The sequence below is a fragment of the Felis catus genome, chromosome C1, assembly GCF_018350175.1.
Source record: "Felis catus isolate Fca126 chromosome C1, F.catus_Fca126_mat1.0, whole genome shotgun sequence".
In the NCBI taxonomy this organism is placed as follows: Eukaryota; Metazoa; Chordata; class Mammalia; order Carnivora; family Felidae; genus Felis; species Felis catus.
In genome coordinates, this window is record NC_058375.1 from 214780988 (window position 1) to 214795018 (window position 14031).

At 46.6% G+C, this 14031-nt stretch overlaps 1 protein-coding gene across 3 annotated transcripts in view; it reads left to right on the plus strand.

Moving 5' to 3' along the window:
- The first annotated feature begins 1467 nt into the window (after positions 1-1467).
- ATG16L1 (autophagy related 16 like 1) overlaps positions 1468-14031 on the plus strand; it is a 36300-nt gene continuing 23736 nt past the window's right edge. For 2 of the 3 annotated variants that reach the window (XM_023259820.1, XM_023259821.1), the window contains exons 1-5: positions 1469-1756; positions 5669-5762; positions 9820-9925; positions 10656-10729; positions 11567-11818. In XM_023259820.1, the coding sequence (XP_023115588.1) occupies positions 1642-1756; positions 5669-5762; positions 9820-9925; positions 10656-10729; positions 11567-11818 (641 nt within the window). In that variant the 5' untranslated portion in view covers positions 1469-1641. Of the gene's footprint in view, positions 1757-5668; positions 5763-9819; positions 9926-10655; positions 10730-11566; positions 11819-14031 lie in introns of all 3 variants that reach the window. The other variant, XM_023259819.2, reaches the window with a different exon arrangement.

Genomic DNA, 14031 nt, shown 5'->3' on the forward strand with positions numbered 1-14031 from the left:
ATATACACTTATTTAACCCAGCTCTTGTTGTTGAAAATACAGATCATTTCCAATTTCCCAGTTTTGAACAATGCTGTGAAAGATGTTTTTATATATGGACATTTGTCCAAATATGTAACACAAATTCCTACAAGTGGAATTGCTGTTTCTGCAAACTTGTTAACATGTTTTGATGATAATCTTATCTGGAAAATAAGCACATTCAACTGTCAAGATTTGATGCTTTGTGATGCTATGGTCTTTTGAGGTTAGTACCACTGTTACATTTGGAGGCATTTTTGGTGACTTTCAGAAAACTGCTCTCTCATTTTCCTCAGCATGTGAGAAAGCTCCTTCTATTTCTGCTTCTTCCTTGTCCTTTCCACAAATTCAGATCACTCAGTGCTGCCAATGAAGTATCTCTAACAAGGCTGTAGAAGCCTGACTGAGCTACTCCCAGGCTCCACAGGAAAGGCTTTTTTATCTGTCTCTGAAGGAGCTTCCACTGGACTTAAGACATTGGAAGAGAAGCCCGGTTCTGATACTCCTTTCCTCTCCCCTGGCCTCCTATTTTGTCCAATTCCATTTCATGCAGTAAATTCACTAACTTGTTAAAGGCAAATGAGGCTCAGACGATTCTATTACAGGCCACTTCCATTCTGAGTTGACAGATGCCATCTTCTCAAGAAACTGTCTTCCACTGGCCATTTTCAGTACCTACTGGCAAACTGGCCTTTTCCCCTTGTTTACATTCCGCACCCTTAGATTATCTTCTAAGAACCCATTTACTGTTAGATCATAGATAATTTCTAGGCTTCTAATCTTTAACATAGCCAATCTATTTACATTTTTCTTTAACCGTTCTTTGCATTCCATGTCTTCGTTGTAAAAAAAAAAAAAAAGTTCCCAAGGGCAACGGGACATGCTTGCTAAAGTATGGCGCAGCCAGACTTTGGGTAGGCCTTGGAAGATACCGGCGGTCTAGGTGAAGTTAGGCTTGCAACATACCAGGTACAGTACGGTGCACACTGCATTACATAGGTTATTCCTTTTAATCCTCACGGCAACCCTGTGAGGTAGATATCAGCAGGGTCCCCGTTTTACAGATTAAGAAATTGAGGCTTAGCGAGGTTGCCGCTCATCTACACTCAGCTACTAAGTGGGGAGTGGCTCCCACTTCTGCTTGTAAACGACGCGATGAAGAAAAGGGAGGCAGGCCAAGAAAAATATAAATCGCGGGGCGGGGGGGGTGGAGGCAGAGAAGTTAACTTAAACTGGCGGGCGGCACCCTCCCGGTCTCCTTCCCGCCCGCAGCTGAACTTCTAGCGTAGCCCGCACGCCCCCCAGCGGCCGCTTCCCTGCTCCCTGCTCTTCCGGCCTCCGGAGGGCGTCAATACCCAGCGCCTCGCGCCGCCATCGGCCTCGCGCGTGCGTGTGGCGTAAGGCGTCGGGTGAGGAGGCGGGTCTTCCGGCCCAGATTCAAACCATTTCCTGCAGGAGCCGGAAGACCGTCCCGGACGGCGTTCGGGGCGGCCTGTGTGTGGAAGCGAGCTCCGGGCCGCCGGCCTTCCCGCGCCGGCTAGTCGCCCCATGCCGCGGGCTGCGGCCGCCAGTCCCCGCTCGCATTGGCGGCGCTGAGGCGCCGGGGCGACAGCGCGCGAAATGTCGTCGGGCCTCCGCGCCGCCGACTTCCCCCGCTGGAAGCGCCACATTTCGGAGGAGCTGAGGCGGCGGGACCGGCTGCAGAGGCAGGCATTTGAAGAGATCATCCTGCAGTGTGAGCGGCGGGCGGGTGCGGGGAGTGGGCGGGCGGGGCCCCACAAGAGCCGGCGGGAAGCCGAGGCCGAGCCCTGGCGACGCCCGCGCGCCTTGTGGCCGCCCCAACCCTTTTTTGGATCTTATTCTCTTTCACTGTAGACGGTTTCCCTACTAAACTGAGTGTTCTCCAGGGGCAGGCACCGTTCGTGCTTGTGCTTGGAAATCCAGCAGCCGCGCTTTGTGTACTTGAATAGGCTCCGGAAACGGCGCGTTTCGGGCCTCGTGTTATGAAACGGTCACCGACTTTAAGCCTTAACTCGCACAAGTAATGTCCTCTTAGTGTAATGAAATGTTCAGCCTTGGAGTCCTCAGACCTCCTGTCTTTACTCCACCTCGGTGTTCTTTAGCTGTTACAGGTTTTGAGTCTTACTGTTTAGGTGGGACGTTGTGGTCTTTACTATTACTGAAAACTTCAATATGGAAGAGGTGGATTCCTCCTCTCTCCACCCCTCTGCACTTTGAGGACAAAAGTGTTTGTACCCTTAGATGAGTCCTAATGAGCGTTTCTTTGCCCCCTTCCCAATTTTACCTAACTGATGACACATTGGGGGGAAGAAATGGGCCCTTTTCAGTCCTATGGTTCCATCTGCCCTTTGGAGAAAAGTCTGGAGTTAATGTCGATGATGAGGTTCAAAGCAATAGAGGTATTGAATTCTGACTGTGCTAGATCAGTGGTTCCCTATCTTATGTGCACGTTGGTATGACGTGGATCTTTTAAGAATTAAAAAGCCCAGACCAATTAAATTGCAGTATTTAGGGTGGGACAGGGGTATGAGTGGTTTTTGGTGCTCCCCAAGTATTTCTCATATGTGGGCTAGTTTGAGTGCTGTGGTAAATGTGTGGTATGTGTTATTTCACTTTATCTTCTTGAAAATTCTATGAGGCAGGTCCTAGTGTTGCCTTAGGAAACCCAGGCTAAGAGAGATTAAGTATTTCTTTGGGGAGGCATGCAGATTCGTGTTGGAGTCTGGATTTGAACACGGATGTGATGGGTCCTAACTTTTGCATTAAAAAAAAATTTTTTTTTTAATGTTTACTTAATTTTGAGAGAGTGAGACAGAGCATGAACGAGGGAGAAACAGAGAGGGAGACACAGAATCTGAAGCAGGCTCCAGGTTCGGGGCTGTTAGCACGGAGCCCGACGCAGGGCTCGAACTCACGAACCATGAGATCATGACCTGAGCGGGTCAGATGCTTAACCGACTGAACTACCCAGGAGCCCCTGCATTTTGTTTTTCTCGCTGGAGCCCCCAAGAAATGACCCTTCCTCGCTTTCGCTGAATCCACCCTCTTAAAAAAGATGGGAAGGAAAGAGAGGTGACGTGCTGTTGTGCGAATTCCGTTTACTCTAAGAGATGTGGTTGCCAGAAGCACAGGAAACCCTTCCAAGTCAAATGCACGTGGGTTACATAAATTCAGGTGGTCAGGTATTTATTGAATGCTTAATCTTAAAAGCTAACACATACCGAAAGTCACATGGGACTGGAAGTCTGACTCCACACCTTGCTGAACTTTTCACTTACCTTTCTGGGTCTGGTTTGCTGCATCTATAAAATGCAGGTGAAGCTTGCCCTGTCTGCTTCATGAAAACTGTGTGTCTGAGTGCTTTGAAAGCCATCTACATAATAATAGCCCATAAACAGAAGTTGCTTGTAATTGTACTGACAGAGATCGAGTGGTTTTTCTGCATTGACAGTGGACATTTCGGTGGGGTGGGGGGGATGTAGGAGGAAAGTCGGAAGGAGACCATCCTGGAGAGGGAACCCATCATTAAATAGCTGTAGTCAGTAGCGCATGCCTGAAGGGCTAGGAGCCCCGACTGAGATGAGAGGTAGTTCGAGGGCTGGAGAGCAAGACAACCTTTGCCTGTTAAGTTTTTCTCTTGGACATTGGGGAGGTCACTTCCAGTTTGCCTGTGCAACACCTTCCACTCCTTCTTGCCTTCCCAGGCCAGTCAAGTTCAGTTCCTGCCTGAGCCTAAAGAGAAAGATGAAAAGAGACTGTAGGGACAGATGGCAGCTCTCCCTCAGCTGGATCCTTCTCTCTTTTTTTTTTTTTTTTTTTAGTTTTTTTTTTTTAACGTTTATTTATTTTTGGGACAGAGAGAGACAGAGCATGAACGGGGGAGGGTCAGAGAGAGGGAGACACAGAATCTGAAACAGGCTCCAGGCTCTGAGCTGTCAGCACAGAGCCTGACGTGGGGCTCGAACTCACAGACTGCGAGATCATGACCTGAGCCGAAGTCGGCTGCTTAACCGACTGAGCCACCCAGGTGCCCCATTAATGTTTATTTATTTTTGAGAGAAAGAGAGAGAGAGAGAGAGCGCGAGCACAAGCAGGGGAGGGGCAGAGAGAGAGGGAGACGCCAAATCTGAAGCAGGCTCCAGGCTCTGAGCTGTCAGCACAGAGCCCAACGCGGGGCTCGAACTCACGGACCGCGAGATCATGACCTGAGCTGAAGTCGGCTGCTCAACTGACTGAGCCACCCAGGTGCCCCTGGATCCTTCTCTTTAGTGCGAAGAACTTTCAAGCAGGATCCCTCTGGAATGCCTCCTGTCCTTTTTAAGACCTGACGATCCCAGGGCACCCAGCTCTGGTGTGACACTTTAAAGACCTTATTAGAGCCCTTTGATGTGAGTGAACACCCAAGGTTGCAATCACATTTCCATGTTCTGTTGAACTGATGGATGAAATTAATCTAGACCAAGAGTATTTCTGTTTCTGTCCAGGAGTTCCATTTTCCACATGTAAAGGAGAAGTGGGGCTCAAGACTCTTTTAGAAGAAAGATAAGCCCTTCTGACAGGAGTACTCACTGGCACGAACCCTATCGAAATTTTGTTCTAGAGCGGTTCTGATCTCACACTTGTAGGATTTGTGACAACCCCCATCAAATGTAGCTATTCTGCAAGTGTCCCATGATCAATCTCTTGTTCTGCTCAGTGCCCCTTCCCCTCTTGCTAGTCCCCGTGGACTGTCATTCCTAACTACTTGTCATTTGAATTCCTGAGCCATGCTTCCTGTCGCTTTTGTTACTTTTCAGAAAGAAAACTCAGTTTCTCTCTTAAGTTCTCCACTCGTGTGTTCTTGACACGTTAGCATCTTGCAGCCAGTTGCCTGAGCAAGGAATTTCAGGATAATCTTTGACTTCTTACTAGTAAATCTCCATTCATGTCACTGCCTGCTTTTCAAATCTGTTAATTCACCACTGCCAGTAAGAAAAGGTCTGAATTTTTCATTCTGCTCGTTCATGTGTTGGCTGGCTCCAAGTTTTCATTTCTGGCCGCTTACCAGATGACTGCCTGCCCTCCTGCCTGGACTCCACCATCTTCACCCGTAAAACCACCCAGGCAAATGAGGGAAGATCACTCTTCTGTTCCCTTTTATGCTGGACCCTCTGTTACACTTGAGCTCCTTGAGGTCAAGGACTTTTCATAGTTGTATCTCTAGTGCCCAGATCTAAAAATTAAATTTTCCAAATGTAATAATACGGTAAAGCTGTTTCGCATTGCTTAGAGGTGCGTGACGTGTCATTTTTCCATTGTATTTGGTTGTGGTTTTTGTCTCGTTTTATTTTTTTACTCCTATGATTAAAAATAGGTAAGTGGGGGACATTCTTGCAGCGAAGTTTCCACGGGTTCCTTTGACTGGGTTGCTCATGCTTAGGCCAAGAAGCATCGAAGGAGCGTATGTTCCTGGGTTTTGAAAGGTTGCTACCTTTGCTGTCAAAGTGCAGTACCTAGGACTTTGAGGCCTCTTGAAAATGAAACCTATCTAGTCTTCTGGTTGTTTTTTTGGTCCAGATTTTTATAGGATAGTAAGTAGTAATAAGGTGTGCACTGTTAAAATTTTTTTTCTTCTCTTTTTTAACAGATAACAAGTTGCTAGAAAAGTCAGATCTTCATTCAGTGCTGGCCCATAAGCTACAAGCTGAAAAGCATGACGTCCCCAACAGGCATGAGATAAGGTATTTTGGAACTATCCTGTATCGCTTGTGTCTCTTCAGCAGAAACATGTCTGCGTTGAGTTGTCACTGCTCGTTTAGAGGCGAACAGAATACCGCGTCTGTGCTCCAGTTTGTGTCTGCTCCTTTCAAATACGAACTTCTGAAGCCAAGTACCTAAAATTCTTTTCTGAAGGTATATGCCCACCCAGAAGCCTTAGCAGTAGGTGCTGTGAGCTTGAGAAGTTGCTCAAGGCAGGTAACTGTGCCAATTCCTTCTTCAGCCTTGGGGTCCACTTTTTCTGAATAATCACATCAGTAAGCATTCTTGAGCAGATTTACATGAATCTTGTTAATACTGGATTATATCCTGGTGCATAAACATATAAAGTGCTTCGTATATAGTACAGGTCTATTTGATCCTTTTTAGTTCGGTGGATTTCAACATATTTTAATAGAGTGTGAAATTAAGCTAGCTGGTGGCAACAAGCTTTTTTTTTTTTTTTTTTTTTAAGAAAGATTAGGAGAAACCTGCATTTTAACAGAAAGGGTAAGTTGTTTCATTAAACATGCAAATATGTGTTCACAATGGGAAGTTTGATATGTTTACTTGGGTTATTCATGTAAACCGTATTTCTTTTTGGGGGGTAAGGTCCAAGAAAATCTAATAGCCAGACTTAAGCAAAAGCAGTTTACCATAGAATCATTCTGTAGTGTTATTATTTTTTCCATGTTTATCACGTTTGCATATTACATATGAGAGTTTGTATGGGAATAGTTCCCATTATTGCTCTAAAATCTACATACTTTTTTGCCTATCCGTTAACATTTACCAACAAAAACAAGTTGGTAGTAATTCAGTGATTTTTTTAAAACCCAGAAATGTGAGGTGTGGCTGAATTTATTTATCTCTGTAGCTAAATCTGCTGTATAACCATCTGCCATCCATGTTTCCTCATTTCACAAGATGGTCTCCCAGCACACCAGAGTGGGCAGGAGGAACAGATGGCCCAGCCCAGGGTTTGTCCTTGATTAATAATAAATTCAAGAGATCCTGCCTGACTGTGGCCGGGGTGGGGGGTGGGGGGCGGGCGTGAGCGGAGGGGGGGCTACTGTAGTATTTAAAATATTAGTTGCAGTGTTCTGGTCAATTTTAGGTGTAGAAAATGCCATTTTACCTTTTTCATCTAAATTCAGTCAACTGAAAACTTGTAATAAATACTTTGTTTCTATGTAGTTAGATTCTGGGTGATTATACTTCTTTATTCTTTATTGGTCAGCCAAGCTTATTTGTTTGGAAAGGTGCAATAAACAAATACACAGTAATTCTTTTGACTATCACTGGAGTGGTAATGTAATTGGAGGTCCTTCCTTTCCTACAAACTTGAGCCCCTAATCAGGCCTCTCCTCCTGACCGCCTTGTTTCTGTTAATGGTGTTCTTATTTTCCACAAGTCATCTATGATTCCTTTTTCCCTCAGTATCCTGCCCCTCCTTGTTGGTAGTCACCCACTCAGGCATGCTCATTTTTCACTCACAGCCTCTTAATGCATCTGTCCCTTCATCCGGTGGGGAGACTAGCTCAAGTGGTGTTTGATGGTGTCGTAAGGGTGTTTGCAGAAGATGGGCCTGGTTGTTTCCTTCTGCCTTCTGTCTCCTTAAGTTCTGCCTGTCTCATCCTAGTTATTCTTAAAACGCTACTGCCCATGCTTAAAAAGCTTTATCTGGATCAATTATCTGAGTCTCTTCTGAAGTGTTTTAATCCCTTTGCTTTCTGAATAGGTTAACATTAAACTCCTCAGCCCAGAAATTGTTCAGTCCTGTCTTTGTGTGTGTGTATGCTTCCTGGACCGCAGCATCTGGCAGAATTGTTAGAAATGCAGGATCTTGGGCCCCCGACCAGACTTAACCGTTTCAGAAACTGGGGGTGCAGGGATGAGGGTGGTAAGGCCCAATAATCTGTAATTAGGTGATCCTGAGAACCGCTGCTTTAGACCATGGCTGCCCAGGAGTCCTTGTCAGCTAGCTGCATCACCTGAGGGGTACAATGAGTGGCCTGATGCTAGCGTCCTAGAAGAAGGGACTAGTTTTACATTTGCATATCGCACATTGCTTTGCATTAAAATAAGAGGATTTAGTACAAATAATTTCTAGTCTTTCTGCCTAGTTTAGGATGGTTTCTTGTAAAGTGTTCCACTTTCTAATCTCTTGGCTTCGACTTCATGGGCTAAAATTGGGGAAGGATTAAGTTGCCTCAAAGGATGAGGTATTAGGATGTGCTTAGGACATGTGATAGAAATAGCTTTAGACATCAAGGGTAAAGTTAGGAGGGACTGTCATGCTGCTGCTCCCTTTTCCCTCTGGTTTGTTACAGGGCAGACAGAGGAGGCTGTTCTCCCCCCTCCCTTTGGGTGCTGGTGTCCTACTTTTCCAGCATCTTCCTCTTCTCCATCTTGTGCTTTTCCTGGGTGATGGTTTAAACGTCTGAGTATCATCTGACGGTTCTCATCTGTAGCTGCAACGAAGACCCCAGCCCTGAACTGGAAGCCCACAGTCAGTCATCTGCTGTTTCTGAGAGAGGATGTAAACCCTTGTGAAGTCTCCAAAACCACATTGACCCTGACAGAATCTGAACTCAGTTCTGTGGTTTCAGATATAATCTGTTTGCTGACAGCTTCTACTGGCTCTCTTTGAGCTTGGACCTCTTTACGTGACGTGCAGACTCTGACACCCGGTTTCCACTCCACACACCAGCTTGGGTGTCCAAACCGCACTCTTCAGGCCTCCCCCGAAGCCTGCTTCCCCCCTAGTCCTAACCATCTCAGTAGGTGGCACCTGTGGTTTATCAGTTGCTCCCAGCGCCTTGGAGTCTTCATTGACTGCTGTCTTTCTCGTAGACTCCACAGCCAAGTGCAAGGCAAATCCAAGGACTCTCTTCGGAATGGATCTAGGATCTGACCACCTCTCACTCCCTCCGCTGCTACCACCTCGACGTGAGCTGGACTGTGTAACAGCCTGCTAACTGATCTCCCTGTTTCTACCCCTGCCCCCCTGCAGTCAGCAACCATAGCTGTGCTTTTAAAGCATACGTTACTCTTCTGTTCACAGCACGACAGTGGCTTCCAGTCATGCCTAGGAAAAGTCAGGGTCCGAAGAGGGGCCTGGGAGGCACTGCATGATGGCCCCACCTCCTCCCTGACCGTCTTCTCTACCCTCCTGCACGCGGGGCTCCTCTCACACTCTCCCGAGTACACCAGTTGTGCCACTGCCTCCGAGCCTTTCCAACACTTGACGTTTCTTCTGTGCGTCAGGCTCCAGCCCCTGGGGGCTGCATAGCTTGCTCCTCATTTCTTTCCAGTCTGCAGTCATGTGTTGCCTCCCAGAAGCCTTCGAGTGCCCTATATAGAACAGGACCCCTGTTGCTGTGTTCCCCTCTTTACCCTTAGTTTCTCTTCACATCTGACCATCTGACTTCATGTATTTACTTGTCTGTTGTCTGCTCTTAACTGTTTATCAGTTGCACAAGGGGGCGCCTGGGTGGCTCAGTCAAGCATCCAACTTCGGCTCAGGTCATAATCTCGGGGTTCGTGGGTTCAAGCCCTGCATCGGGCTCAGTGCTGACAGCTCAGAGCCTGGAGCCTGCTTCGGATTCTGTGTCTCCCTCTCTCTGCCCCTCCCCTGCTCACGATCTGTTTCTCTCAAAAAAATTTTTCACTTGCATGAGAGCAAAGCTTTGTGTTCACTTCCTTCTTCCAGCTCTAAGGTCAGTGCCTGGCATAAATGGACCTTGTCTTCTCCATATTTACCTAAACTTCATCTGGAACCCATGCTTTGTTCCTGACACGACCAGTGTTTGGGTTGTGGCTGGTTTATTTTACCAAGTGTCTCATGTTTCCTGCCTTCTAGAACTCCATTGCTTGGAGGAACTGAACTGCTTTACTGGCTCCGTTGTCATGTGCAGGTTTGAAATTCTGAAGTTACTGTTCACTGCCTGATCGAAGAGGTTTGAGGTCTGATTTTTTTTTTTTTCCTTTCCTCTCTTTTTTGCACGTTCTCTTCGTCTTCCTGGTTTGGGGATTTAGTCCTGGCCACGACGGTGCATGGAATGATAGTCAGCTACAAGAAATGGCCCAGCTGAGGATTAAACACCAAGAAGAACTGACTGAATTACACAAGAAACGTGGGGAGGTACCGATAGCCGCTCCCCATCTGTCTTCTGCTCTGTGCGGGCCCTGTGGTGGGGGAACAGGTGGGCAGGCACACTAGAATTAGCAGCCATCCCAGCTGCCTGTGGCATCGGCCTGTCTCTGAGAACGCAGCATCGGGAAAGGTGAGGTCTTCCCCTCCACCAGCAGAAGGGTGAGCCCGTGGGATAACTGCTGGTTGCCACACTCACAGGTGGCGTGACAGGTATAAGTGGAGAAACCTCGAAGGAAAGAGCTTGTTGCTTGTTCTACCGAAGGTCTAATACCTTCCTAAAGCATTTGAGAGTGAACCCTGCAATTTCAGAAAAGTTCATTAGAAAGAATGAAAACGTTCTGGGCTGTGTTTATCCTGGGTGGTGGTCTGATGGCAAATTGTAAAAAGAAAAAGTTATCGGTTCAGCTCAGTTGATCATTTTATCAGCTGAAGGGTTTGAAAAGGTGGCCAGCAGGGGTGGGGGGTGCAGACAGGTGTCCTCAGAGGGAACCTGTAGCACTTCTCGTCTGCCCACGGCTGCTGTCGGCAGGCGGGGAGCCCACATCGTTCCCATGAGTGTCCCCATTGACCCCTCTGCTCCTCGCTGCCACCTAGCTCGTTTCTTCTTGGTGCCTGGGCTGAATCCCACGGGCATGTTTTCTAGAGTAACCCACTGTTGTTTAGTTTCCAGCTGAGGTCCTGAAATCTCTCACTGATGAAAGTGTTCTTTCCTCCCCAGTTAGCTCAGTTGGTGATTGACCTGAATAACCAAATGCAGCAGAAGGATAGGGAGATGCAGATGAATGAAGCAAAGTGAGTAGAGGCGACCCTTCTGGGACTGGTCATGGGTTGCACTTGTCCTTTTACTGTCGGCCGGTGGGCGGGGCCGGCGGTGATGGCTGGTGGATGGGAGCCACACCGGGCTCAGCAAGAGTGTCATTTCTGTGCATGCACAGCCTACCTGCTCTAAGGGAGACAAAGGCAAGGACAGTGCCCTCGGTCTCCCAGGTTCCCAGCACACCCCTGGGAAGTACCCTTGGCCCTTGGAGTGTTCCTGAAGCATTCATGGCTCTCCCTGTGGGCACTGCATATGGCAGCCGGTGTCTTCTGTGGTGGAGATGCGGCCAGCATATGTGAGTGTGTGGCCCTTGGGAACAGGGATGAGTTTGTGGGCAGGACTATTCTTGATCAGGGAGAAGCCTGGGATTCCCAGTCCTAGGACGTTTGAGCTGGAGGGGAGCCTGTCTTTCATCTGTGCCTTTTTCCCTTTCTCTGCAGACAGCGGTCTCCAGAGGCTTAGAAAGGCATCTTTGCTCCGTGAATGATAGAATCAATAGAATGTGCAGAATTTCCAACCTCCTCTTAAGCCCCCACTTTAGGCATCAAAGCTCCCTCTGGGGATCCTGCTTTTGTAGTCATTCATCATCTGGATGAATTTCACCCTACATATTTCCTCTCCTAATGGGCTTGTCCTGGAAACCACTGGGGCTGGGCTGGGCTGGGCTGGGCTGGGCTAAGTAAGAGTCCTCCGTGGCACCAGGTGTGCTGGCTGAGGTGATTGTTGGCGGCCCGTGCTCACGTACCTGGCCAGGGTCTCCGGCACAGGGCTCTCGCGTGGTGCCATTCCTCCTCTCTGTGTCCTGCTTTCAGAATTGCAGAGTGCTTGCAGACCATCTCTGACCTGGAGACGGAGTGCCAAGAACTGCGTGGTAAGCTTCAGGACCTCGAAAGAGCCAACCAGACCCTGAAGGATGAGTATGATGCCCTGCAGATCACGTTTACTGCTTTGGAGGAGAAACTGAGGAAAACTACTGAAGAGAACCAGGAGCTGGTCACCAGATGGATGGCCGAGAAAGCCCAGGAAGCCAACCGCCTCAATGCAGAGAATGAGAAGGATTCAAGGTGAGACATCAGTCCACTGTTCGTGGTTTCCGTTTGGGGGGAAGTAGAGCCTAGTTCTCTGAAAACAAAAAAACCTAAATCTGTAGCTCTGATGATGGGGGACAGGATGAGACAGTCAGAAAACACTAGTCAAATTAGAAATAGCAGTGGTGGATATAGAAGAGATTTGCATTTATAAGAACACTTTTGTGGCTGAGCAGAGGATTACTTTCCAGAAGGGTTTTTGGCCTGTACAGTTTTTGCCAGTTTCTTTCAGTTTTCTAGGAGAAAAGCTGATTCATTCTTTTTTTTTTTTTTAATGTGTATATTTGAGAGACAAGAGTGTGAGCAAGGAAGGGACAGAGAGAGGGAGACACAGAATCCGAAGCAGGCTCCAGGCTCTGAGCTGTCAGCACAGAGCCTGATATAGGCCTTGAACTCATGAACCATGAGATCGTGACCTGAGCCAAAGTTGGATGCTTAGCCAACTGAGCCACCCAGGAGCCCCAGAAAAGCCAATTCTTGAACAGTATAAGGTAAAGCAGAATTCAAAAAAGATTGGAATTTCCCTCACCCCTAACTTCATAAAACTGTCCAGACCCATACGAGGTTCTGGCTAGTATACAAGAGGGGTACGATCTAATCTCGCATGAATATAGATGGGAAATTCCAAAGTCTCAAATTTCACTGGTACTTTTTTTTTTCTACTAGGATTTATCCCAGGAATGAAAAGATGGTTCATTAGGAGATCAGTTAAGTCTATCACCTTGCATGGTAAACAGTATGACCACTTTAGTAGATCCCCAAAATGCCATTTGTTCAGACTCAGTTCCCAGTCCTGATAAAAACCCTTAAACTTGGAACAGAAGCTTTTAATAAAAACACCTGTCTGCAGCCAGTAGCTGATGGTGTACTTAACGGGGAAGCCTCCCATCTCAGACCCCAGGAGTCCGTCTCAGTGGAGGGAAATGTGTGTTGAAAATTCCCACAGAGTCCCTAACACATCAGAACCAGGACACGGAACGCAAGGTACTAGAAGCAGCGGGTGGGGGTGGGAGAGGGGTCATGCTGATCCACCTAGAAAGCCTAAGAAAATCCCCTGAGAAAAACTAGCACTTAGTGTTCATCAGAGCTTGGAACATACGATTTTAAAGCCCTAGGTCAGTAGTTTAGAATTTGAAAACCCCCGTTAATAATCTAAAAGAATGAAAATAGGAAAAGGTCTTAAAGAGTAATAGTGATAGTTACTCTTACCAAATAACATATTCAGGTAGATTTCAGAATCTATGTAAAAACTGAAACCATGAGGTAGAAGTAAAAAAACCTGGTTATCTGCTATTGTATGAAAAATTCCTAAGAGGACTTTCTAAACATTAAAAGTAACAGAAAAAGTGGACTGTGTAAAATTTTCAGATTTCTTAAAGTCAGAGAACACAAAAGCAATCAATGGGACATGTGATTGTCAAGTAAATCTCCTGATGTGGAATTGGATTAAGGATAGGCGAGCCCTTGCACAGGTGGGAAGTGCAGGGGGTTCGCAAAAGCACGAGCGCGTGTGGTCCGTCCGTCTGGCCCCCATGGGCTTGGGAAGGAGACGAAAAGCGCCTTCACGTTGCTCGTGGCGAGCCCGTTCCACCACCTCCCGAAGGGCACCCGGGCAGGACCTGAAAAGTGTTCCCACTTTTTGGGCTTCATCCTAAGCTGGTACGGAGACTTGGTCACGGATGTTGTTTTGTGACGGCACATTACTCATAGTGAAAAAGCACTAGAGCCCTTGGGGGAGAAATAAATAGGGATATTTTCCTCCAGTGGGATTTTACAAAGTCATCTAAAAATACATGTTTTAGGAATACTTAGTGATGTGAGAAAATGGATAAAATTAATGCAACTAAAAATAGGATGGGAAGTGTTTTCATAGAACATCTAAAATTTGAATGAAATCAGATGATTGAAAGGAATTATGTTGTTAATGGTGTTTAGTTCTGGGTGGTGAGAATGTGGCTTTTGTTTTCTCATTTTATACTTTTCTGTATTTTCTAACTTTAAGTTTCTGTTGCATTAAGAAAACTGAGCTGTCCTTTTGGATTCTGTCTCATATACTTTTTTTTTCCTGTAAGATTTTATTTTTATTTCGTTTTTATTTTTTATTTTTTAATTTTTTTTTTAAATTTTAACTTGTTTTATTTTTTATTTTTTTTTAAATTTACATCCAAATTAGTTAGCATATAGTGCAA